Genomic DNA, 24,195 nt, shown 5'->3' on the forward strand with positions numbered 1-24,195 from the left:
CTGATGAGTGGCACCTGAGTCGCCCTGTGCCCCTGGCCTGCACATCCTGCTTACAGCGCTGGTATCCAAGGTCTGGGGGGAGTAGAATGAGAACCATCTGGAGTGCTGTGGAAGCCTTAGCCCCTGGGGCAGAGCCAGGGCTCTGGGAGTGGACACCAAGCCCCAGGCCAAGGGTTTATGGGGTGGGAGTTCAGGCTCCTGCTAGATAACCCTGAGGGAGCCTTATATTCTGAGTCACTAGGCTATGGAATAAGGAGGGCATGCCTAGATTTTTCTTTTCTTTTTCTTACTCCTGAGAGAGTAATCCCAGCTTGGGGAGGAGACCCAAACTCACCTCTCCATGAGCCCTTTGGGAATGTTGCTGGAAACATTCGAACCACTGATTAGGGAGTGGTGGGTGGGCAGGGATTGCTGGGAAGGAGTATCACCAGGTCTGGGAAATGCCCGGATGTGGTCTGAAGGGGGCACCATTGAGTGCCCTGGGAGAGATGAGGGATGAGAACTAGAATGTTCCAGTGTGTTCCATGATGGCACCTTTGGGAAATGTCCCTAGCTTCATCTCCTAAATGGCTGTGGACCTGGAAGAGGTCAATATCTAGGTGGAGCATGATGGGGATTGGGGGTTACTTCCTGGGCCTGGGAGTTCTCACCCTGCACCTGGAGCTGCTGATAAGAGCCTGAGTTGGGGCAGTATTCAGGAGCACTCCAGGGCAGGTGCTGGGAATGCCTGCTCACTTCGAAGGAGCTGGGCTAAGAGCTGGATCCTAGGCACAGGCCAGGCAGGATAGAGGGGTGTCTGGTATGGCTGGGAAGGGTCAGAGGCAGGATGAGAAGGCTGAAGCAGGGAACCAAAAGGGATAGGAGGTCAAAGAAAGAGTCCTCCTTGCCTCTGCTCTTTGGTCTCCCGAGGCCCAGGGGCCCAGCCTTCTGCCCACCAGCTGCCACAAGTCTGAAGTGGGTCTGCTTTGCATTATCAGAGGAGCTGCTGCTTCCAGCCATATGGTCAGCAGACCCTCAGCCGGAGCACCGAGGAAAATGTCTTCCGTTGACCCGAGCCCTGGTCCAGTCCCCTCTTCCTCTGAAGCTCTAGCATGGGCCCCGAGTCCCCCATGGCTCTCTCTGCTGGGTGCAGAGGCCTTATACCTGTTTTGAATCTTGTCTCTCTTTGCTCATTGGCTGACAGAGAGGAGGGAGGCATGAGGGGAAGGGTGAGACAACAGTTCCTTCAAAAAGGAAGGAATGAGACCCAGTGATACAGACGGGTTGTGGGGCTGAGTTTAGAGGAGGGATGGATGCCTTGGGGGTGTCAGGAGGCGCATCAGAAGTGAAGACAGCAGGCTAAGTCCGAGGACACTGAGGACAGAAGTTAAGGGATTTCCATTTGTCCTCTGAAATTCGTGAGGACTTGGAGGTCTGAGTTCCCACAGCTGAGCTCTGTGCTGCAGTGGCCCCAGGCAGTAACCACTAGCCGTTTGTGATCGTTGACATTTGACATGCGGTTGGTCTAAAATTAGATGTGAAGGAAGAATTAAAGACACATAGGATCTGGGTGTGGTGGTGTAAACCTTTAATCCCAGCACTTGAGAGGCAGAGTCAGGGAGATATGCTAGCCTGGCCTATATAGCAAGTCCCAGGACAACCAGGACTGCATAGAGAACACACACACACACACACACACACACACATACACACACACACACACACACGCAGAATATACATAGAGGGAGAGAGCTGGATGGTAGTAGCACATGCCTTTAATCCCAGCACTTGGGAGGCAGAGGCAGTCGATCTTCAAGAGCTAGCTCCAGGACAGGCTCCAAAGCTACACAAAGAAACCTTATATCCAAAAAAAAAAAAAAAAAAAAAAAAAAAGAGAGAGAGAGAGAGAGAAAGAAAGAAAGAAACACAACAAAAACAAAGTAGGATTGAGATTGAGACACCTTAGTGGATTAAAAAATATTTGAAATATTTCATTAACAATTTTAAATATTAATCACATGTTGAAACAATATTATATACCTTTTCTTTGTGGAAGGTGCCCACGGAAAAGCTTACAAGTCCTCATGTGACACTTGTGTTCTGTGGGTATTGGATGGGGTGAACTCATTGCTTACTCAGTGTAATCGAAACGTATGTACTAGGAAGGTGCTAAGCATGAGAGGTGAGCATGAGCAGAGCCTGTCTCTGGTTTCCTGGGATTTGTGGTAACAGAATAATCACTCAGACAGGTGCCTAATTACAAAGAGGTCTTAAGCAGTGTAAAGAAGAGGCACCGTGGGGTTTTGTGAAGCTGGAATCAAGAAACTTGATTTGGAGCTGGGTGTAGTGACACACTCCTGTAATCCCAGTCTTGGGGTGTGGAGGCAAGAGGATCAGGAGTTGAAGGCTAGTTTTGGTTATATATGGAGGTTCAGACAAGTTTGGGTTACAGGAAACCCTGTCAAAAACAAAACGGATTAAACAAACAACATAAACACACACACACACACACACACACGAGAGAGAGAGAGAGAGAGAGAGAGAGAGAGAGAGACAGAGACAGAGACAGAGACAGAGACAGAGACAAAGAAATGAGAAACAAATTTGGACTCAGGGAAGCACTCAGTCTTCCCTAAAGATTCTCTGGGCTGAGGTAACTTGGTAAAGAATATTCTAGATAGGACAGCACACAGAGGCTCTCCATGGCTAAAAGAAATGATAACGTTTTCAGAATTCTGAGACTGTTTGGGAGGCACACAGAGAGTAAGGTCAAGTTCTGGATCAAAGCTGTGAGTCTGGGGGGGCTCGGCGGGAGGCGCTCACACAGCCCCACAGGACCCCAGTAAACACAAGGAAGCTGATATGGAGCTTTAACTCTGGAAGTGGAGGGAGGAGGGGTGGAGAGGGCAGAGAGGGCACCAAGCCTTTTGCCCCAGTGCTGGGGAGGGTTTGAAATCCTCCACAGCTTCCAGGGTTCTAAGAACACAGTCCAGGCCCCTTCAACAGACTCCACAGGCCCCAGCCTCTGTCTGTCCCCCCCCTTCCCCCTCCCCCCTCCTTGTTTTCCTCCCTTCCTCTTCTGGGCTCCAGGCTGGGCTCTGTTGTCTCCTTGCAGGCCTGCTACCTCACAGACCTCCAAAAGCCAGCTTCCATGTCCCTTCCCTGACCTCTCTGGGGCTGGCTGCAGGAGGTCTCCAGACTTTCTGTACCAGCCAGGGCTGCCTGCTACAGCTCTCTGAAGAAAGCAGTCACTGAGGAGGGGACTTGTGTCCCTTCTTATTCCCACAAGCCAGAAACTGAATGTCCCACCAGAGACACCTTTAGGGTGAAGATGGTTTTTCTTTCATCGGATCGGAGAGCCCTTTTAAGGGAGCAGGAATCCATTTCTACTGTGGATATTTGGTCCACAGTAGGAAGATGGGCACCCAGTCTGAGCCCTTCTTCTCCACCAAACAGGGACTGTCTCCCCAACTAATCTAAGGCTTTGCCAGTGCCAAGGTCATTTCTCCCATCTCCTTTCTGTCTCTCCTCTCCACCACCATGTCACCCTCCTGACTCCCTGATGTCTGACTCTTGGCTGGGCCTGGAAATCTGGAAGGCTTGCTTGCTGTTCTTTCTAGAAGAGCAAATCCTCTCCTGCCTTGCAGGTGACCACAAGCCACTCCTACTAGAGTACCTGGATGATGGACCAGTAAGGGATGTGCAGTTCTGACTATGACTGCTTGCCTCACCAGCCTCAGAAGAGGCACAGCCTGAGCCGCAGTCCTAGAGGCTCCCAGGCCAGATAGGCAAGAGCTCTGTTTAGGATCTGACCACAGTATCTCCAGGGAGGGGCTTGCCTGACTCCTGGCCAGGCCAGCCAGTCTCCTACTGGACCATCTGGACAGAGGTTCCGTGTGATCTTGTGTATGAGTATGTTTGTGTGTCTTACAGGCCATGTGGGTGGCTGGGAGCTGTGGGGTCATGACCTGGTCCTCCTAGCAAGCCTCTTGCTCCCCTGTGGTCAGTTTCACTTCTGGCATCTGGTCAAAATCACAGCTGGCCAGCTTCCTGCCTGGTGGGCGGGTTTTTTTTTTTTTTTAAACTTTCCCTCTCTGAGATCTGGGAGCAAAGGGGCCCTGCTCTTTTCCACCATTCACTTCGTGACTGCATATGAAGTTGCTGAATTCTTGTCAAAACTTACTGAAAAGTGGGCAGGAGCTTCCAACACTGGAAATTATAAGGGCATCTGGGAGAAACTCTGGTGTACACATTCAACCCCAACTAACAAAACATGGTGTTTCCAGAAAATGTCTTGCATCATTTTTCTTTCTTATTGTTTTTTTTTTTTTTTTTTTTTTTTTTGGCTATTTAATGTCCAACACTTATATTTTTATGAGTAGGTTTCAGGAGGGCCCAAGAAATGCTTACACAGGATGCAAGGGGAAGGTGACAGGGAGCATGAAGGGGGTCTGGAACTGGAAGCCACCAGCTGGAGGGTCAAAGTTTCCATTTTGACCCAAAGTAAGGCTGGAAAGACCCCGGAACCAAACACATGCTAAACTGGGCTTGCAACTCCCCACTTTTCCCCAGCTTCTGGGGAGGAAAATAAATACACAAAGAATGTCCCACTTCCCAGGTGCCTGGAGCGGGCCAGCAGGCAGAGTCCCCTCTGCTCATTGCAGATTGAGGTCCATACAAACACCACCCGTGTACAGTGCTCCTAGTCTCTTTTCAGGGTTTGGAGGACCCTGGCCACCCAGGGGTGGTACTCAGTGTGTGAATACCCTGCCTGGGGCTCCTTCATGCTAAATAGAGGGGGAGCCCACTCATTCCAACAGCAAGCAAAACAGAACAGGCCAGGGAGGGGGTGAAACGCTACTGAGACCTCATGCCCCTTCCTGGCGGTGCTCAGGAAATCAGTCCTTGAAACTTGGGAGACACCTGCCACAGGCCACAGGCCAGCATCTGGCCTTGTTTGTTTGTCTGCTTTTGTTTTTGTTTTTCTTGCTGTGTGCACCCACCAGCCTGTTTTTCTTCACTGTAGCCTTCTGGGTGCAGCCAAACTCAGGCTTTGAGAAGGGGAGGAGAAGATAGATGCCAGCTCAGACACAGCAGTCCTTGGCCTGCCAAACCCGGGAGCAAGGAGCAAGGAAGACAGCCCCCTGCGAAGTGAAGCTCAATTCCCTCGGATGCTTTTCTGGCAGTGACTCCCAGCAGGATCTAGTCTCAGCCCAAGAAGAGCCATGGAAAAAGCAAGAAATCTTATCGTGTGTGTGTGTGTGTGTGTGTGTGTGTGTGTGTGTGTGTGTGTGTGTGGTATTGGGATTGTGGGATGGGAGTCCTTGGTCCCTGACCCCTAGGGCTGATTCTAGGGGCTAATGATGGCTCCAGGCCTATGCCAAGAATGAGGACATTAACAGACTCACCACTCTGCAAATGCCATGTGGGTAACCCTGATAGACATAGAGGAAGGCAACACCCTACTCCCCAAACCCCTAGCCTGACTCCATCAGGATGGGGCCAATGGACCAGGTCTTGGACAAACAAGCAGTTTGTCTGCAGAAGGGTTGGGTAGGGGGTCTGGAAGTGGTAGAGGGTGGGGCAGTCTTGGCTTCCAGACATGCCCCTGAAAGTCACTCCATCCCTGCCATCAAGCACACCTGATGCCCTCATTCAGAGAGGAGGATGTCAGCCTACATTTGGTCTCTCTACTGCTGGGTGGCCTGGACCAGTCCCGGCCTCTCTATCCTGTGTGTAAGAGGGGAGTGTGGACTGGCTTTCAGACCTGCTTTCAGCTCAGCTGGGCCTATAATCCTCTTCATCTTTGGCCAGAGTGGAGGAGAGAGAGGCTAGGGAAGGTCTAGCCTACCACCATGCTCCCTGTTCTCCAGTTCACAGTGTGGAGTCCTTGGCCCTGGTTCTTCAGTGCCACCTGAGTCCCTGGGGTGCCTCTGTCACCATCTCTGGTGTCAACCCCCCAGATCTGACACAGCTAAGGTGTGGGAAAGGGTGGAAAGGCCTGAGATGGTAACGGGGCAGGAAAGGCTTGGGGTGGTCCTATCTCTCAATGGAGAGAAAGTGTAATCAGAAGCAAGGGCTCCCTCAGGGACAGCCACAGGGCTATGGTTTGGGGAGCAGGGCCTTGGAGCCCGGCTCTGACTGTCAGGCCACCCCGGGGAAGAGGGGACATCTCTGTGGGGGCTGGCTAGAGCATCACTTGTTGGAATATGGGGCAGGACAGGGGCTTCCGGCGTGCGAGCTCACACTGGGGACGTGGCGGTGGACTCGCTGCACAGGCTATCCACAATATCAGCTCTCTGGATGCGGCGCAGGGCGGCTAAAAGGGCATCGAGTGTTGCGCTGTCCTGGGCACCCCAGCTGGCCATCAGGGCTCGGACTGGGCAGGTCTCATGGGTGAAGGAGTCTATATGCTCAGGCTGGTAGCCCAGCTCGCCTGCCAGATGTCGCCAGGTGTCCCCTGAGGAACCTTTGAGCAGCTTCTCCACCTCCTCGCGCTTGGTCAGTGGCAGGCTACTGTAGAGGTTGCCATCACCCTTGAGGGCTGCAGAGGACAAGAGCACATCAGCCCCTAATCCTGGACCTTTTTTTCCTTCAGTGCACATAGAGGGTTTGGCCAAGGCACACTCCTCCAAGTCTAGAGTTAGAGGCAGAGGAGTGGCCAAGATGAGGTCCTAGACAGGCCTGGGAGGGACCTGGGCCTTGCTGACTCACAGGCTCTGCACTAGCATCCCCTCCCCCAAGCAATCATAGAGACAGAGGAGGGGACAGGGCTCTTGGGCTCCTGACAACTGCAGCAAGTGTCCCAGAGCCTAGCTATGGGCTGCTAATTAGGGTACACACTTAACCACTCGTTTCCTAGAAGTCCAGCCAGGAGGCTAATTGCAGCTACTTTGGGCAGTAATTAACCCCCAGGGGGGACAATTAGCCTGATGAGTCTGGATGCTCCAACTTGTAAAAGCCTCCATTTCCCCAAGTCATCCCAGGGGAAAACATCCCCCTTCCCACATCTCCCATCCCACCCAGCCTCTCCTACCCTGCTAGTCCCTTCAGTAGTCTAACCATAGCTAAATCCCTAGTCTTTTGCCTTCCTACTCACCCTGGCCTGAGGCAGTCTGTGTGTGGGTCTGCTGGTCGTGCAGGCTCTGGCTGTCCACAGAGATGCCGCTGTCGCTGTGGAGTTTCTCTCCCTCGGGTGGGGGCGTCTGGTTCACTGGTCGGCTGTTGGCCCCTTGTTTGTTTTGCTTGCAGCTGTTCCACCTGGAACCCAGGGATAGGACAGGGTTAGGGTGAGGGCTGTATCAGACAGTACAGCCAACACAGCTGTGGCCATGGTCTAGGCCAGGGCCACGGCAAGGGCCTTCCAAAGTGGCCCAAGAACTTACTTCTTTATATCAGTACTTCTCAACCTCTCCAAGGCCCTTTAACACACTTCCTCATGTTGTGGTGACCCCATCCATAAAACTATTCCTGTTGCCACTTCATAACTGTAATTTTGCAGTTGTTACCAATCATAATGGTAAAGTTCTGTTATGCAGACACATAGTGGTTTTAGGTGGCCACCATTGAAAGGGTCAGTCAACCCCAAGGGGTTGAGACACACAGGCTGAGAACCACTGCTTTACATGCAATTAGTCAAAAGGTTGAGAAGTGGTAAGGTGCTCATTTCTACACATTCACACACACACACACACACACACACAGACACACTCACACACACACACAAACATACAGACACACATACACATAGACACACACACACACACACCCTTGGGTATGGAAGAACTCGGTAGCATTCAGTCAATGTTCACAGAACAAACAATGCATAAATAAAAGACTTCCTAGAAATTCCATTTTTCCCAATTGACCCTTCTAAAATAATTCCATATGTGAACAGCGATCATACACACACACACACACACACACACACACACACACCCTTGGCAATTATAAGTAATAACAAAAAAATTGAAAATAAACCAAATGTCCATCAAGAGAGGACTGGCTCACGGCACTACGGTCGGGGCATGTTGTTGAAGGAGAGGCTGTACATGATCAGATAGTCTGTGTTCTGAGGGAAAGTCTCCTGAGGGGGAATAAGAGAGGAGTGCACTGCAGAAGTGAACAGTAAGTTCCCTCTGAGTCATTAGAAAAGCTCTCCCTGTCTACATATAATTATAAAAAATTCATGTGAGTGTTTATGTAAAGAATACACTATAAACAGCTGGGAAAGTGTTATCCCAAAGAGATTTACCACAAGATGGGTAGGATTTGAGGAGATAAAACAAGCCTTTTGCTTTTGTTTTAGAAGACATTGGTCATGAGTCAGGGGCTAATGCTCTGTGGTAGTAACCTTGCTTGGCATGCTCAAAGATTTGTGTTCCATCCCCTGCACCACAAAACAAATTTGATCTTGTTTGTATTTGCTTTTTAAAAAGCACGCATTACAAAAAACAAACAAACAAACAAAAAAATGGGACACACATTTAAAGTTGAAAATGCCTCCTGGGAGTTTTTCTCTTGAATTCCTTGATGTGGGTACCCCAGGAGCCCAAGGGTGACATCAAAGCAAGGGTGACTTGGGAAGGGGAGAGACACATGTATACCAGGACACTGTGGCTGAGTGGGGTTGGGGGCAAGGATGCAAGGAGCCCAAGCTAGCAGGGGTTAAGGATGAAAAGCCACCTGGGAGTGGGCAGGGACAGAGCCAGGACAGGAAAGGGAACCCTCTTCTGTCACTCCCCCCAACCTGCCACACCCAAGAGTCTGGCATGAGATAGTCAGTGGGGATGGGTTTAGGATTGAATTAAAAGAGCGTATTTGTTTTCAGGCCATGGTGGGAGCAAATGTCTCCTCCATCCTCACTGTGTTCCCTCTTACCTCTTGAAAGCAATATAGGCCACAAGGCCCACAACCACAGCAGCCAAGATGGAGCAATAGACAGGAATGAGGTTGTCAGTGGTGCCTCGGGTCACTACAGGCTGGGAGCTGCCCATCACAGTGGTCACCATATCTGCCACTGTGCTGGCTATGAGGTCTTGATCTGGAGGTGCCCCTGGCTCCTGGGTGCTGGGGGCCGTGCTGTCAGATCCCTCTGGGGGTGTAGACCTTGTGATCCATCGGTCAGGGATCTCTGGGGAACAGGACCACGGGAGTTAGGACCTACCCAGGCCTTCCCCTTAACTCTGACACTCCAATGCTTCATCATGAGCTTCCAACCCCAGGTTCCAGACACAGGGCCATGCATGGGATTCGGGGCTAGTACTGTGCACATGAATCAAGTTAATGGAGGAGAGCAAGGGCTATATGACAGGATACTTAAGTCAGTATGGAACCTTGATTTCCCCATCCAGAGAATGGGCTCTCTGAAAAGGGAAAAAAAGGGGGTCTCCAAGAAACTTTTTGGCTTGGGCTATGAAATCAGAATTCTAGTCCCTGCCCAGCAGCTAGGCATCAGGTAGACACACCAAGAAACCCGAGCTGTAGAGATGCTTCAAGCTGGAGCAATGTCTCAGCTGCTTGGAGGGATGCCATTTCTCTGGTGACCATGGCCCTCTGGAAGGATGTGACACTCAGGTACCCGATCAGAGACGCTGCCCTGCAGGTGGCACTCAGCCCTCTTTCCTAGCTCAGGTGTTCTACTCTAGGCTGGCACTAGAGGCGGACAGTATGACTGGCTTGCTTCATCCCAGCCGGTCCTTGTACAGTGGCCAGCATGGCTCTTTGATTGTCTGGTTTTTGTTTTTGTTGTTGTTGTTGTTGTCTAACCCCCAAACAGTCTGGCCCTGGCACCTAGAGAAGACTGGGTCAGACAGCTGGCACCCTTGTTGCCAGGAAACAGACAGCGGGTGGAGGGAGGAGCTACAAAGCAGGCACTGCCTGCTGTCTCAGAAGGAGCGATTCTGTGCTTGGCCACCCATCCAGGCCTGCTCATGTCGTTTGGGCATTGCCAGCCTTCCTGGCAGAGGCCCTGGCCCCTCCTGGCACTAGCGGGTGGGATTTTCCATTCTGCCACCCAGCCAGAGGCGGTGCTAGGGGTTGTGGGCTCTGGATGATGGCCTGGGGGATACTTGTCTGGGCAGAGCAGCCTGTCCCATCCATTCTCACTTCCTACGCTTGGGGCAGGGAGGGAAAGCAGACAGGGCATGCTAGTGGGGTTAAGGGGAGGACATCTTGCTACCGAGCTCTGGCCCGCCCAGACTACATTGTGCCCACCCAAGCTGGAGTTGAAGCTGCCCACTGGTCCTCTGGGCCTCCTCGGCTCAAGACAGAGATTCTTCAAAGGCCCCACTTTCAGCACCTTCTGAGGGGTAAGGCCCCCAGATGTGAGTCTGGAATCCATCTGGCTGGCAGTAGGGAGAAGGCTGCCATCTGCCGCCCAGTCCCACCCTTCCCCCACCCCAGGACTGACCAGGGCTGGAAGGAGAGGGCTGGGAAGTGACAGAGGCAGTCCTGTCTGAGTGTTGGGTCCTAGAGGGCCTTCTTGTGATTTGTTAGGGTAATGGGGCAGGTTGAGGGTACAGCCTGAGCCCCAAGGCTGCAGATATGATTCAGTCCAGATTGACAGCCCCGACCCTGAGGCTGATGTGGGTGGGTCACGGATATAGAAATGAAGGAGCTTCAGAGAAGGCCCAAAAGCAGTGTCAAGTGTCCAGGACACCTTCCCTCACCCCCTCCAGCCTCTCTGATAGGGGTGGAGACCAGATCCAGATGTGGCCCTGTCCCCTAGCATTCCTACTTGCTAAGCTCTTGGCAGGTCCTGACAGCCATTTCCGGAATGGGAGCTATCAGGAGAAAGAGGGAGCAGGTGACCCCTCCTAAACTTCAATGTGGTAAGGGGGCTGGGCGTCTGCCCCAAGGCTGGGTGAGTCACCGTGTTGACACCTGAAATGTATATGCAGGAAAGCATGCTACATTGGACAAGAGTGGGGCTGCCAACCCAAGAATCAAATTCCATTTCCTGAAAGGGATGCTTGGCCACAGGGCCAACATTTAACCCTTCAGAGGCTGGAGCAGAAAGAAGGATAATACAGAGATAAGCATTCCTTGGATGCCTTCTGCCAAGAAGGCTGGGAAAGTAGGGTGGCATCTGGAAGGAAATAGTTCCCTAAACAGCGGGCCTGCTCCTCTTCCAACCAGGCTCCCCCCTTCTCTGATCGCATCCCTGACCCTGTACCCCACTGGCTGATTCAGACCTGCCCACAGAACTGTGTTGCTCACTGCCTGCTGCCTGGCTGTTGAAGTTCTCTCCTGGCTCAGTCTAGCTTCTGAAGCCATTTGCCAGTCTTGGCCCATGGAAATCTCCACCAGAGCCACCCAGGGCCTATGCCTCATCCCTCTCTGCCTATTCAGCAAAGAACACTGCAAACATATTCAATGAGGCTTACCAGCATTCTGCACTCTGCTACTTGAGCAAACTTAAGTCTGGTTATGGGTGGGGGGGCTCTGGCTCATTGTTAGAAGCCCCCCTCCCCCAGGACAGGGAACCTGTATCTTCTACTCTTCTAGAAGCTGATGGAAGGCAGAAACTGGGCTGCCTCCACTAGAGTCAGCAATCTCCAAAGTTGGGGCTGTCTTCTCCCTCCAGGAACTACGGCCTGGGTTGTGGTACTCCCCGCATTGGACCAGTGCCAAGGGCCACCCCTCTCCAGGAAAATTAGGGACTCCCTGAAGATGGCACACTTCCCTGCTCAGTGTGAGCACAACCTGGGGTTAGAGTTCAAAGAAAACCAGGGCATAGTCACCGGCTGATAGACAGAATGGAAAAGCACCACCCACTTGTCTCGTCCCCTCTGAGATGAACACTACCAACCAGCGATCATGGTGGCCGTGCCCTGCCCAGGTTCCTCCTCCTCTCCCAAGATCCCCATATCTCCTTCAGGTGAGCTATGTGATAAGGCAGGCCCACTCAGCTCCTACAGCCCCAGTAGACAGGAGCCCTCCAAGCACGCCCTTCCCCTGCCATATCCTACCTCTCCCCCAGCCCATATTCCCACTCCTCCTTTGCTGCACAGAACTACTTGGGTCGTTGTCTGGCCATTTACAGCAGCCAACTCTATGTCATTGAACTGCCACAGAGCTTTTGCCTCATCCCCAGACACCATGAGAGGAATGTGACAAAACCCTATGGCCATCAAAAACAGGTCCAGAGCCAAGAGTAACCCCCCCCCCCACACACACACACAATGGCACTGGGAGCTGATTTGGTTGGAGTTGCTACAGCTGTCATCGTCACCTGCATGTGGCCTCATAGCTGAAGGGTCCTCACTCCTGAAGGTCCCCAGCCGTACTCCAGTTCAGAAAACTTCCCTCAGGCGGGAAGGAGGCCTGCTTCAGACCCTGGTATCTATAGCTTCTTCCAGGTGCTGTATGCTGCCCATATCGTCTCTGGGGAGGAGTTAGGAAGACTTCTTCCAGAGAACAGTAAGCTGGACTTTCCCCAACGTCAGTCCAAAGAAGGAATTAGTGAGAAGGGTCGAATCACCATCTCTGCATCAAGTACAAACTAAGGCTGAACGAGGGTGCTTGCCGGGTGAAAACCCGGCGGGGACCTTACGAACCCTAGAGGGCGCCCTTCCTCACAAATCCAGCTCTGTGGCCCCACACCAACCCGCTCACCCTCGCTCACCTTCGCACTCCGCGTCAGCCCAGGGCGAGCACTCCCGTAACAGGCGCTCAGTGTCCTCGCACACCGTGCAGGGCAGGCACGGGTCCACATGGTTGGCTTCGTCTGAGTATGTGCCCTCTGGGCACTCTTCACACACGGTGTTCTGCTTATCCTGGCAGGAGAACACGAGTCCTGAGCCCACCTCGCACACGCTGCATGCCTCGCAGCGGCCAGTCTCCTCATCCTGGTAGTAGCCATAGGCACATCGGCACACTGCGTCATCTGCCTCGACACAGGGAGCCGACATGCTCTGCAGGCCCAGGCACTCAGTGCACGGCTTGCAGGGTTCAGTGGCGCTCACCACATCAGAGAATGTCACACCTGAGGACAAAGGCACAGATGGAGAAGCATCAGCCTCAGAACTTAGTCCCTGGGGAGGTGTTTGGTATACTTGAATCCAGGGCTGGGGTCCCTGCATCCCCAGCTAATACCTATCTCAGCTTCACTTTCTTATTGACCTCTGCCCCCTTTTCTTCGGTCCCTCACCCACGGGAAGGAGGCAAGGGCCTCCCGAGGTCCTGGCTGTTCAGGTACATTCCTTGGCAAACCTTAGAGAGTTCCCAGGCCTGTACCTGAGTTCCCAGTGTGATTAAACAATAATATGAACATGGCTCCGCATCAAGCCTCCCACACTGGCCAGAGGGCGGCAGCTCTGTGCCTAAGAGCCTCTGCCTCTGTCTGGCTGGCCCTCTTCCCATGGGGTCGGAGTGGGTGGCAGGGTCAAAATTGAAGTGACTAGGGGTGACAGCAGAATTTCTGACCAAAGGCACCTTACCATACTGCCTACACCAGGGCCAGTGCTCCAAGCAAGCAGTTCAAGAACCGCAAGAAAGATAGAAGCTAGGATGCAAGGTGGGGAGGGGGCTTGCATGTTCAGCCCTGGGCCCTGGGTACAAAGGGGTAGTTTCCAAGCTCACTTTGGCCTCACTCTCAAGTAGGGGGTGTGAACTCTGGAAACTGAGTGGGCTGTGAGTGTAGGTGTGTGGTGGTGGTGGGGGGGTGTCCTTGACTCCTGAGAAGAGATCAGGGAAGGGGCAGAGCCAGCTCTTAGTACCTTCCATCCCTGGGAGAGAACTCTGTGCCATCGTGAGTACAGGAGGAGCTGTCTTTGCTCAGGGTGTTGAAGCTGAGAGCCAGGGAAGGAGGGGGTGCTTGGGACATGGAGGTAAAGGCAGAGAGTACAGGGGTGGAGACCTGCTGTGGGGACCCATGCTGACACCATCTAAAGGCATCAAGGGCCGTAGGAAGCGTGGATGTGGTGATGAGGCAAAGGATGGAGGAAAATGAACCAGGCAGAAATGGAGAGAGGAAAAGAGGAGAGAGCAAAACAAAAGGGGGGGGGGGAAGCCTGGGCAACACTTCCATTTCTAGTCAGTTCCTACAGAGGACCCTGTTTTCTTTTCCTAGGGGTGAGGCAAAACTCACTTCTATAACATATTAGCTCTGTGACTTAACCTTTCAGAGCATTTTCCATTTTCCTTTTTCTGTGAAATAGAAAATAATAGCCAGAGATCTTGGTGCCCAGGAGGGTCGTGAATTCGAGGCTGGTCTTCTCTACATGGTGGCTTTTGAGGCTAGCCTGGGCTACACAGTGAGAGCCTGTCTCAAAACTAACTAAATAAGTAATGTCCCCACCCCATAGGGTTCTGATGAAGCATAAGTGGTAGGCCCCATGGATGAGCAGTAATAAAGACAGAGGTCTTTGGTGACTGAGATACAGTCAAACAGCAGAAGCACCTGTCTGGCAGGACATCTGATCTCTCCAAATGAGAGGGTGCTTATATGGGTGGGGTGGGGAAAGCTACACTGGATGAAGAGCAAGGCAGCTCTTAGAGAAAACTCAGAAATTAGCCAGAAGACTCCTGGGAGTAAGTTTTGGACGGCGTGAAAACTGTGACCTTTTTTTGGCAGAGCATGAAAGCAGAGGCTTAATAGGCTTCCTAGTGGAAACGTTTTTTTTTTGGGGGGGGGGTGGAGGGAAAGTCTGCTGGGGTCTCCAGCCCATAAAATAGGCTTGTAAAAGCAGCCTGTTAACACAGCTGGAGGGGAGTGTATCAGGAGGAACCCAAGGGGGAGGTAAGAGGAAGGGAATGAGGCAGGGAGGCTTCTGCCGCCCCTCTGCACAGCCCTTGTTCCTATTGCCCTTCCTCTTCCCTAATTCCTGACATGGCCCGCCCCTGAGCCCCAAATCCACCAGCTGCTAAAGAAGGATGCGTAGGAGGGAGACAGGGAGTGGCCTAGGGCATCTATACCAGGCAATGATGTTGACTCTGCCTTGGGGATAGAGACTCTGTGAAGCCAAGGAAGATTAGGCACCACCTTCCAAGAGGGCAGAGCCTTTCCATCCAGCCCAGGTGTACCCTGGGGACAGGGGCACAGCAGTCAAAGCATAGTAAAAGAAATACATGTGTTTGAGAACACTAAGGAGTTAGGATTGCCTGAAGGTGGCACAGACTCAGGAAGGAGCACACAGAGGTAAGACTAGGCTGGCAGGTAGTTTCTAAGTCCCTGGCTCTGTATTTTGTTATTAGCAGCCCACCTAGTGGGGATTGAGCCAGGCAGATACAGGATGCTACTGGCAGCTGACAGGAAAGCAGTTCTGCCTTGGGGTTCAAATCAGCAGAACAATGAGGTATCTATCAGCATAGACCAAGACTCCTGGCCCCACAGAATTCACACAGGATGAGAACAGAGCTGTCACCACCCTTCTGTCCCCCTTCTCCACTGTTCCTGGAAGATGGGATTCTTTTCCTTTGGAAGTTAATGCCAGGTAGCTACCCTCTGCTATTCCTACCTGGTACCACCCCATAGCAGCCCCTGTTCCTCTTGGCATCAGAAAGCTACAAAACAGTGGCCCGGAGGAGGATGGCAGCCACACCCTCCCAGGATCCCCCAAGGTCAGTTTCCAGGGCAGCCAGGATTTGATCCTCTTTCCCCTCCCCCCCCCCAAACCCACAGAGAGTAGGCTGCAGCCATTGATCCTGCAGTGCAGAACGTGTTTTTAGCTGGCCTGAGCATCAGCTTCTTCTCTTGGCCTGGCCACACGCTTCTACCAGCCTCTCTGCTTGGGGGCTCTGGGTATCCCCCATCAGGTTCCTCCTCTGCCTGCACACGCCCCCGTTTACTCTCTGCCTGTCTATCATACCCTGCTCACTCCTGGTGACCATACAGAGGTTGGCAGGGGACCTGCCAGGAGACAGAACACTTACAAGGTCTGTTCTGTGCACGATACACCTCCCCCCCCCCCCATTTGCCATCCTATACTCACTGTCCAGGCAGGGTTCACACACGGTCTGGTTGGCTCCACAAGGCTGGGCTACACCTTCACCCAAGTTGCAGGCCTTGCAGCATTCTCCGCTATGGGTGTACAAGCCTGTGGAACATGTCTCTTTGACCCCTTGGCACCTTGACACCTAGGTGGAAGAAGATCAGAGGGTCAGCCTGGCAGGGGAAGGGGGGGATATCTTCCAGGGAATCAAACACCTCCCTCTTAATACCTTCTATTGGAACCACCTGGGCTGGGATGAGCTCACCCGGGAGGCATTAGGAGGATCAAAGCTGGCAGGAAGGAAAGCTGGGGAGAGGGGGGACAGGGGATGGGGACAGTATGCCCTTGACTGCTGCTGGGGTGTGAGGTCACAGCCTCAGTGGCTAACCTTCTGCAAAGTTCACCTTGGAGTTACAGCCGCTCCCGGAGCCCTGAGGATATACCACATGAGGAGAGCAACCTGAGACAGACATCCAGAATAGGCGGACAGGTTGCAGCTTGCACAGGGCTCCTGGCCAAAGGGGCCAGTGGAGCTGAAATCTGGCCCAAACTCCATTTGCTAAGCCTCACACCTGCAGGGCTTCGGTTACCCAGAGGCAGGGTCTTTTCCTAACAAAAGGGACCAGGGCCCTTCTCCAGGTCTCATTCTACATATTAAATACCAGAAGGGAGTTGTCTATGTCCAAGAGCAGAAGGCAAGAGGTTCAGATCTTGACTCCAGACATGTTTCTGGCCTGTCCTGCTTTTCCTTTTGGACTTTTCACCTCTCTGCAGATAAAGACAGTGACAGCTTGGTGCCAGGGCAAAGGACAGGCTGATGGCCAAGACTGGCGCCAAGACAGGGAGAAAGGGATGCCTATTATCAGTAGCTGCTCCACCAGAATTGACTTCCAGTCACTAGCCTGACTCCCTCCCCTCCCATGTGGCCCCTGGGAACAGAACTGGAATGGGGGGAAAGGGGAATCAAATTCCTACCACTACAGCATCTTTGCTCATGGATGGAATGACTTAGCACCAGATTCCCCAGAGGGAGGGGCTGCAAGAGGCTCACTTCGTTTCTGTTTCTTAAAGAACCATCTTGACGTCCAATAAAACTCCCAAGCCTTCTCTGCAGGCTCCAGACCTTGCACACACACCCCATTTGATGCTGAGCAATTTGGGCTCTCGTCATGAGGCCAGGGAGCTTTACAAGATTGCTTGGGCATTCCTCTACAACTTCCATGCTGGACAGATCTTTGCCAAGATACCAAAAAAAAAAAAAAAAAATCAAAAACAAAACACAAAACCCACTGTGGTCTCACCAGAGTGTGATGGGAAAGGAAATATAGAAGTGGGGGGCACTGGGTAATGCCCTGGGGCAATGTGGTCTCCATGAGCCCATCAGGGACAATGAAGGCAGCAGAGCAGCTGCCACCATCTCCTCCCAGGTGCCAGCAGTAGGAATGCTGGCTGGCAACATCTGCAGACCAGGAGCCTGCCCTGAGGCCGGCTTTTCTCAGGAGCTGAGATTCCAGAAGGGTCTGTTCCTGTTTCCTTTCATCACTTAGGGCTCTACTTAAAAATCACTTCCTCGAGGAAGTGCTCCTGTCATCCTCACCCCTCCCATATTAGTCAGACAGAGCTATGGACATGGGGTTGACTGGCTATCTCCTGCCCTACCTGGCACATAACTGTGTGATTTAAGAACAGAAAGTTACCATATGCCTCCAGCTACCTAGATGTCTGGAAGACTGACCTTGGATGGCTATGTGTCCTCAGGGGGGGAAGTGCTGTTGTCATCCAGTGCCTCTCTCTCTGTGACCTGGGGGCTGCACCCTCGTCTGCCTCTGCAGTTTCTCCATCACTGGGCGCTGGCTGTTAGCACAGCGGTTACCCAGGGCTGCAATGCAGCAGTCAGTGCTCTTGTGCTCCTGATCCCAGATGACCACATTTCTTGTCATTTTGTCAGCTTTTTGATCATTTTCCTGTCCCTTCTCTTCCTGTCAAGGGATCAGCTGTCACTTCTTGCTCCTATCAGTGTGACCGGAAGAGTCTCTCCCAGAATCATATTGTGTCGGTTCTAATGGAGTTTTTAAAATGATGTCACTGGACTTGGTAAAACGCTGTCTGGGAGCCAGGTGCACACATGCCTGTGATACCCGCATAAGGGGGGGGGGGTGGCAAGAAAGGAGGATCTTCAGTTCAAGGCCAGCCAGGACTACACAGAGAGAAATGAAGATGTTGGTGTGTGTGGGGGTGGGGGTGGGTGGGTGGGGGTGGGTGGGTGGGGGTGGGGGTGGGTGTGGGTGGGTGGGTGTGTGTAGCAATAGAAGGGGGGAGGGGAAGGAGGAGTTGACATGGAGGAACCGTACCCGGAGCCAAACATTTGGGCGTAATCACTACCCATGCCACTTCGCCCATTGATCCAAGTCCCTCGTCACTTAGGGCCAGAATGGCAGACAGGTTTGTAATTTCTCTGTGCTTGTGTTTCCTACCAGTAAGTAATCATAACAGCACCTGCCTCAAACTGCTGTATTAAAAGCAGTGGTCAAGTATGGAGCCACAGTTCTTCTGATTTCCCTTTTAGCCAAGAGTGCTGGTACCTGCCTTTAATCCCAGCACTCCAGAGGCAGAGTCAGGTGGATCTCTGTGAGTTCCAGGACAGCCAGGGCTATTACACAGAGAAACCCTGTCCCCAAAAAACAAACCAAACAACCAAACATTTCTTCTTCTTTCTAGTGTGTGTACCCTTTGTGGACCTGGGTTGTGTACCACTGCTCCACTAAACCAAAGTCAGCAGAGAGTTGGAGGGTATATGTTGTGGGTGGGGCTAATGGTGCTTGTGAGAGCCATAGTAGCTTTGGGCAAGCATCCCTGCCAAGAACCTGCTCTCCCCATTCCTCCCCACGCCTTTCGGGACTAGTATTTAAAGCTGAGGCCACAGTCAGTGTCCGCACTTGGTTAATGTTGCCTCTGTCATAAAATCCTAGATTTGCTACAAAATAGTCTGTGATTTTAAAGCATCTTATTCTTCCTAGATCTCAGTTTTCCTATCTAAAACTCTGGGCCTAGTACAACTCCTGCACTGAGTTGCTATGAGAAGTGAATGAAATAATGTATGCAGATCTGTCTGGCATATAATAGGAGCTCAATCAATGGTAGTTATTGAGGAAGTTGTGTGTCTTAGGGAATATGAGATGCTGACCCTAGGGAAGACAAGACAGAAAAAGGAACCATACGCTAAGCCGGAAAGTGTGACTGGAGTTCAGGCTAATTGCTCCAAAATCCGATCCAAATTGACCAATTTATCAAAATGACAGACTCATTTGCCTGATAGTTATATCTATTACATTTATTTATTTCAAAGTTGATAGCATGACTTCTTCATTTTTCAGAATGTTTGCTATCTATTTTTGTCATTGCAGGGCTTTTGGTGCTCAGATGAATTGACTTTTTTTTTTTTTTAATTGGACAAAACAGAAAACCAGTGTTTGCAAGTATGTGGATATTTCCATGGGCTCCATCCTGACCATTCCCAAATGCTTCAGAGAAGGCTCCTCAGAGAACAGAAGCCTGGTCACAGCCATATGGAGTAGGAGAGGTTTTCCCATAGCTGGAGAGCCTTAGATTCCAGCACAGGGGTAGGCATTGGCTCCACTCCTCTCCCCTTTGGTCAGCCACTGAGTCATGAGGAGATTGGTGTTGATCCCTTAAGAAGCTGCCTGTGGAGACTTGAAGAGAGGCTAGGGCTATGCCCACACGGAGCAGGGGAGCAGCTCAGTTCAGAGGCACAGGGCAGGGTCTAACCCACCCAGCCAGTGGCAGTTCAGGACCACACCCCCTTTCATGATCTGTCAGTGGAAGGGAAGCTAAAAAGGAACTGCGCATGAGGAGCAAAGACCAAAGCCTTGACCCCCCAGCTTCCTATAGGCCACCTCTGCTTTCTGACTAGGGGAGCCTGGTGTCCCGCCTAAGTTTCCTGGGGGTCAGCTTCCTCACCTGTAAAATGGGAATAACTAAATTTACCTGGGACCTAAGGAATATGTATAGAACATAAAAGTACCTAGGACAGTACAGGTTACAGAGTCACAAAAGTTATTATGTCCTCTCTTCCAATTCATCCCCCAGGGAGGAAGCCAGGTGTTAGAATCAGACTGGGCTGGCCAGGTAGGGTGGAACTTTTCCCTTTGGGAGCCGCCTCCCCATCCACCCTCCACGCCAGCCCGATGCTCACGCTGCCCATTTACTGCCTACGCTGCTGCCTCACTATTAGGAGCATTAGCCAGCCCGGAGGCTCCGGTTACAGACGTCTGAATGACAAAGTGCCTCCATTACCGGCTCGGCACGCCAGCAGAATCGCCGGGATGCGCTCTGGTTTCAGGACTCTTGTCAGCCGCGCAGGAAGAGGCTGGGACCGCTGAACTGGCTCATACTGAACAATCTGGGGCGGAGGTGGAAAGTAGAGTCCTAGGGGCTCAGGCCCGAAGGTTCTGTGCCCCGTCCACCTTGCTAAGGTCTCAAGGCCCGGCTCTCCTCCCTTATTCGCCTTTTCTGAACTCAGGGATATCCTCCTGCCCAGGTCCAGAGGTCATGCCCTTTCCTCTCCAGGATCGTAACCACACTGTGCCCAAGGTGTCTCTAACCAGGGATGTTAATCAGCAAACACCCTTGCAGCCACTCCCAAATGCCCGGAGGAAGCCACAGATACTGAGAGCTCCAGGGACTCAGGTTTGAGCTTGAGGATGGGATCAGAGCTTGAAGAAGTCCTACACCCTCTCGATTCTATAGCCCACCTCTGCCCATCCCTTGGGATGGTGTCACCCCCATCCCTGTTGTGAAGCGATGCTGATCTCCCACAGCTGCGCCCTTGAGTAGAGAGAGCACAGAGCTGGAATGAGGTGAGGAGCCATCCAGCCACAGAACTCTGGCCCAACTTGCTTGGCCAACTTGTTCAAACGTAAAGGTCTCTGCCTCCCTTGTCAGTAAGACAGAGATTTGGGGGCACAGTGCTCAGATGAAGAAAAAGGTGGAGGGTGACGCCACTTTCATTGCCAGCCTTTCTTAAGATCTGATCAGAAGGACCCAGAGTCCTCATGTCCTTAGCAAGACCAGACGACCAAGATGGAGTTGGTGCCTCTGAACAATCAGACAGCATCCGAGGCATCCAAGCGACCCCTGATGCATTTGAGAGGGTTCATTGACTTTTATCGAAAGCCCAGCCAGATGTGTGAGTGATGATGACCCTATTAAGTTCTGGATAGGAAGGAGCACTAAGGGCACAACGCCCGGGGGCTGCTTAACTTTAGAAGGGGCGCAGTGCGCAGCCCCAGGCGCGCACGCAGCTGCGAACAGCAATCTCGCACCCCGCAGTGCCCCCTGCGGGTCGCCTGGGGTTTGTGCATTCCCCGAGCTGTGCTCTGCCGGACAGTCACCGGCTTGAGCATCCCAGCGCTCCTCATCCCGAGACCCTGGCGGAGTCAGATAGGGTAGGGGGTTGCAGGCTCTGTCTCCGGGTCCACTGTGTTGTTCCAAACCGTATGAACAGACTTGCCAGGGATCCACTCTGGGAGCTGTTTTGCCCCAGTGAAGTGGGCGCTCCCTTTCCAGCCTGGGATACCCAGATGCAATTCCCGGACTGGGCGAGGCCGCGAGAAAGAGCGCTAGAACCCACGCGGGAAACGTCTGTGTCTCGGCTGTCCTCATCCCACTGTCCTTGAGTAGGCAGGCGGGGCTCCGAGCACTTTAGGATGCGCACCGCTTTCCATCTCTCTACCTCTTTTGTGGCAGTCTCTTTTCTGCCCTCCTTTAAGCCCACTTCTAGCTCTTCAACCTCTCTGCCACTCCCGAATCGCTCCTTTCGACGCCCCTCCCCCCCATTGTCTGACCGGTCCCCATTGTCCATGCCGGGTCCCCTCTGCCTCCAGTCCCTCCAGCCGCCTCCCCCATTGTTCCTTCCCTAGCCCCTCACATCTCTAGAGCCTCTCTCATTCTCCTCCTTTCTCTCCTCGGTTCTGTCCTGCAACTCCCCAAGGACTAAGATGCTAAAGAGAAAAGTCCTCTAGGGATCCCAGAATTCACATGCCGTAGTCAAAAGAACCCAGGCGCCCGAGATTCCTAAACCTCTTCCCGAGAGACCCCTCCCAGTCCCCTACACCGTCCCCACCGCTGTACCCAAAGACCAGCAGCAGCAGTAGCACCAAGGACCAGCATCGATGCCACAGTCCTGTCCGCATCTCTATCCTGGGACTGGGACGCCTCTGCTCTCTGAAAGTCCCAAAAAAGAAAAAAAGAGCCCTTGTGGGTCACGGCGTCGCAGCTCCTCCGCCACCGGTCCCCAGCATCTGGGACCTTGATGTCCTATTCTGTTTTCTGGGTGGTGACACTGGCATCCCCTTGGGGTTCTGTTCCTGGAAAAGGTTAACAAGCCAGCACTTACCCCTAGAAGCAGCAGCAACAGCAGGAGCGATCGGTCCATGGCGCAGCAGGCAGCACCTGCCCTCATCGCTCCCCTCTGGCAACAGCGCTCCGCTTCTAGCTCAGTCCACTCTGCGGGGCCGATGGGCTGCGATGGGCTGCGCTGAGCCGCGCTGAGCTCCAGCGCCCGCTGCCCGCCGGAGCTGGCGGAGGCTACACTCGCTCTGGTTGTGGGCGGGCGGGAGCAGCTGGGTAAAAGCAGTGCAGCAGCCCCGCCTCCTCCCCGCCCAGCCCGCCCAACTACCCCCCCACCCCTCCGGAACCGCGCCCGCCCGGCTGCCAGGCCGCTTCGAGATGGGTAGCCCGGAGCAGCCAAGGAAGGCGTGCGGGGAACCGCGCCCGTGTGCCCCGCTGCGTCTTCTCTGCAGGCTGTCTGTCCCAGTGCACTGCCGGTTATGCTGAGCTTCAGTGTCGGATGCTGTGGATCCAAGCGGGGTGGTTGGGGGTAGAGGGGCATTTTCCTCAGCCTCTCAGTTCCTAGTTCCCTACCTACCCCTCATTCCGGGAATGCCGCTGCCCTCCTTTTATGATTAGGTCTACACCTATCCCTATCTACTGCTTCCTACTTCTGGAGTGAGGTGTTCCTTGGGACATTCAAGATGGAAAGATGGAATCCATCCCAATGTTTTAATCATCTCTCTCTCTCTCTCTGTATGTGTGTATGTCTGTCTCTGACTGTCTCTCTCTCTCCCCCCTCCCTCCCTATCTCTCTCTTTCTCTCTCTCTCTCTCTCTCTCTCTCTCTCTCTCTCTCTCTCTCTCTCTCTCTCACACACACACACACACACACACACACGATTGAACCTGGGCCCTCACACATGCCATGCAGACATCCTATCACTGAATTATATCTCTATCCTTTCAAAACCATGAGCTTGGAGGAGTCACAGGTGTGCACACAAACTCCAGGAATACACAAACGCACTCTCAAGCTCCCCTGTACTTGTGCTCATGCACTCATATATGACATACCATCCTCAGGCATTCATATAACCCACCCATCCTACAAGAGTCCCTAATGCAGATCAGACACACATCTACACACACATTTACACACACACACCTGCACAGTCGCATGTATGCCATGCACAATCACACTCAAACAAGCCCTCATTGCTACTGAGCACAAAAGAGCACACATTCATGAGTGTACAGACTACACACAAACACGATACCTGAGCTTCTGAACTTCCTGAGGCAGGGACAGCAGTGTCTTCTCCGAATGCCTGCTATAGTAGGTGTTCAGTACCACTCTGCAGAGGGGATTCGGTGGGAAAGTGGTTGATTGGACTCAACACTCAGAGATTCATGTCATCCTTGTCCTGTGTAGGCGATTTGAGGACTGAACCTGTCATATTCTGGAAACCTGGCACATCAGATCACCAGTACACCAGGGAATGTGCAGTTAGTCTTCCCAGAGAAACATCACTGCGCCCTTTTCTGGTTCCCAGACATCCAAAGAAGGCCCTGGTTCAGAGCTGTGGAGGGGACAAGTCTGCACCAGATGTTAGATATATCTGGACTCCAGTTTCCTCTTCGAAAATGTGGGCCCAAATAATAGAAACAAGGGACAGACCAAGAGCATTTATGAAGATTTCCTAAGTCATTTAACTTCGTCCATTCACTGCAGAAGAAAACAAAATAAAGCTAGTCTTGTAACGAATAAAGTCCAATAGACAGTCCCAGAAAAGATGGGTAGACATCATTGTGGCTTTGAGCATTCACGGTCATGAACCACCATGGCTGGATGTAAGAGTCTAGGCAGCAAGCAGGACCTCAGAAGTCCCTAAGGACCCACCCCTTCCTCTTGGATAGAGATTACTTCTAAG

The 24,195-nt window shown here is 52.6% G+C and overlaps 1 protein-coding gene across 1 annotated transcript; it reads right to left on the bottom strand.

Annotated features, from left to right (window-relative positions):
- Positions 1-5,234: 5,234 nt before the first annotated feature.
- Ngfr (nerve growth factor receptor) lies at positions 5,235-22,534 on the bottom strand. The gene is made up of 6 exons (XM_051207175.1): positions 22,316-22,534; positions 15,915-16,051; positions 12,608-12,967; positions 8,860-9,112; positions 7,079-7,239; positions 5,235-6,523 (listed from the first exon to the last, which is right to left on the bottom strand). The coding sequence occupies exons 1-6, from the start codon at positions 22,393-22,395 to the stop codon at positions 6,222-6,224; spliced, it is 1,293 nt and encodes a 430-aa protein (XP_051063132.1). The 5' UTR covers positions 22,396-22,534; the 3' UTR covers positions 5,235-6,221.
- Between the last annotated feature and the right edge of the window lie 1,661 nt (positions 22,535-24,195).

Source organism: Phodopus roborovskii, unplaced genomic scaffold (assembly GCF_943737965.1).
Source record: "Phodopus roborovskii unplaced genomic scaffold, PHOROB, whole genome shotgun sequence".
NCBI classification, from domain to species: Eukaryota; Metazoa; Chordata; class Mammalia; order Rodentia; family Cricetidae; genus Phodopus; species Phodopus roborovskii.

Coding starts and splice junctions, on each gene's coding strand:
- Ngfr (XM_051207175.1), bottom strand. CDS start 22,395: ATGAGGGCAGGTGCTGCCTGCTGCGCCATGGACCGATCGCTCCTGCTG. Junction 12,968..15,914: donor GTGTGAACCCTGCCTGGACA/GTGAGTATAGGA, acceptor CTTTGTCCTCAG/GTGTGACATTCTCTGATGTG. Junction 6,524..7,078: donor ACAGACTGCCTCAGGCCAGG/GTGAGTAGGAAG, acceptor TGTCCTCTGCAG/CCCTCAAGGGTGATGGCAAC.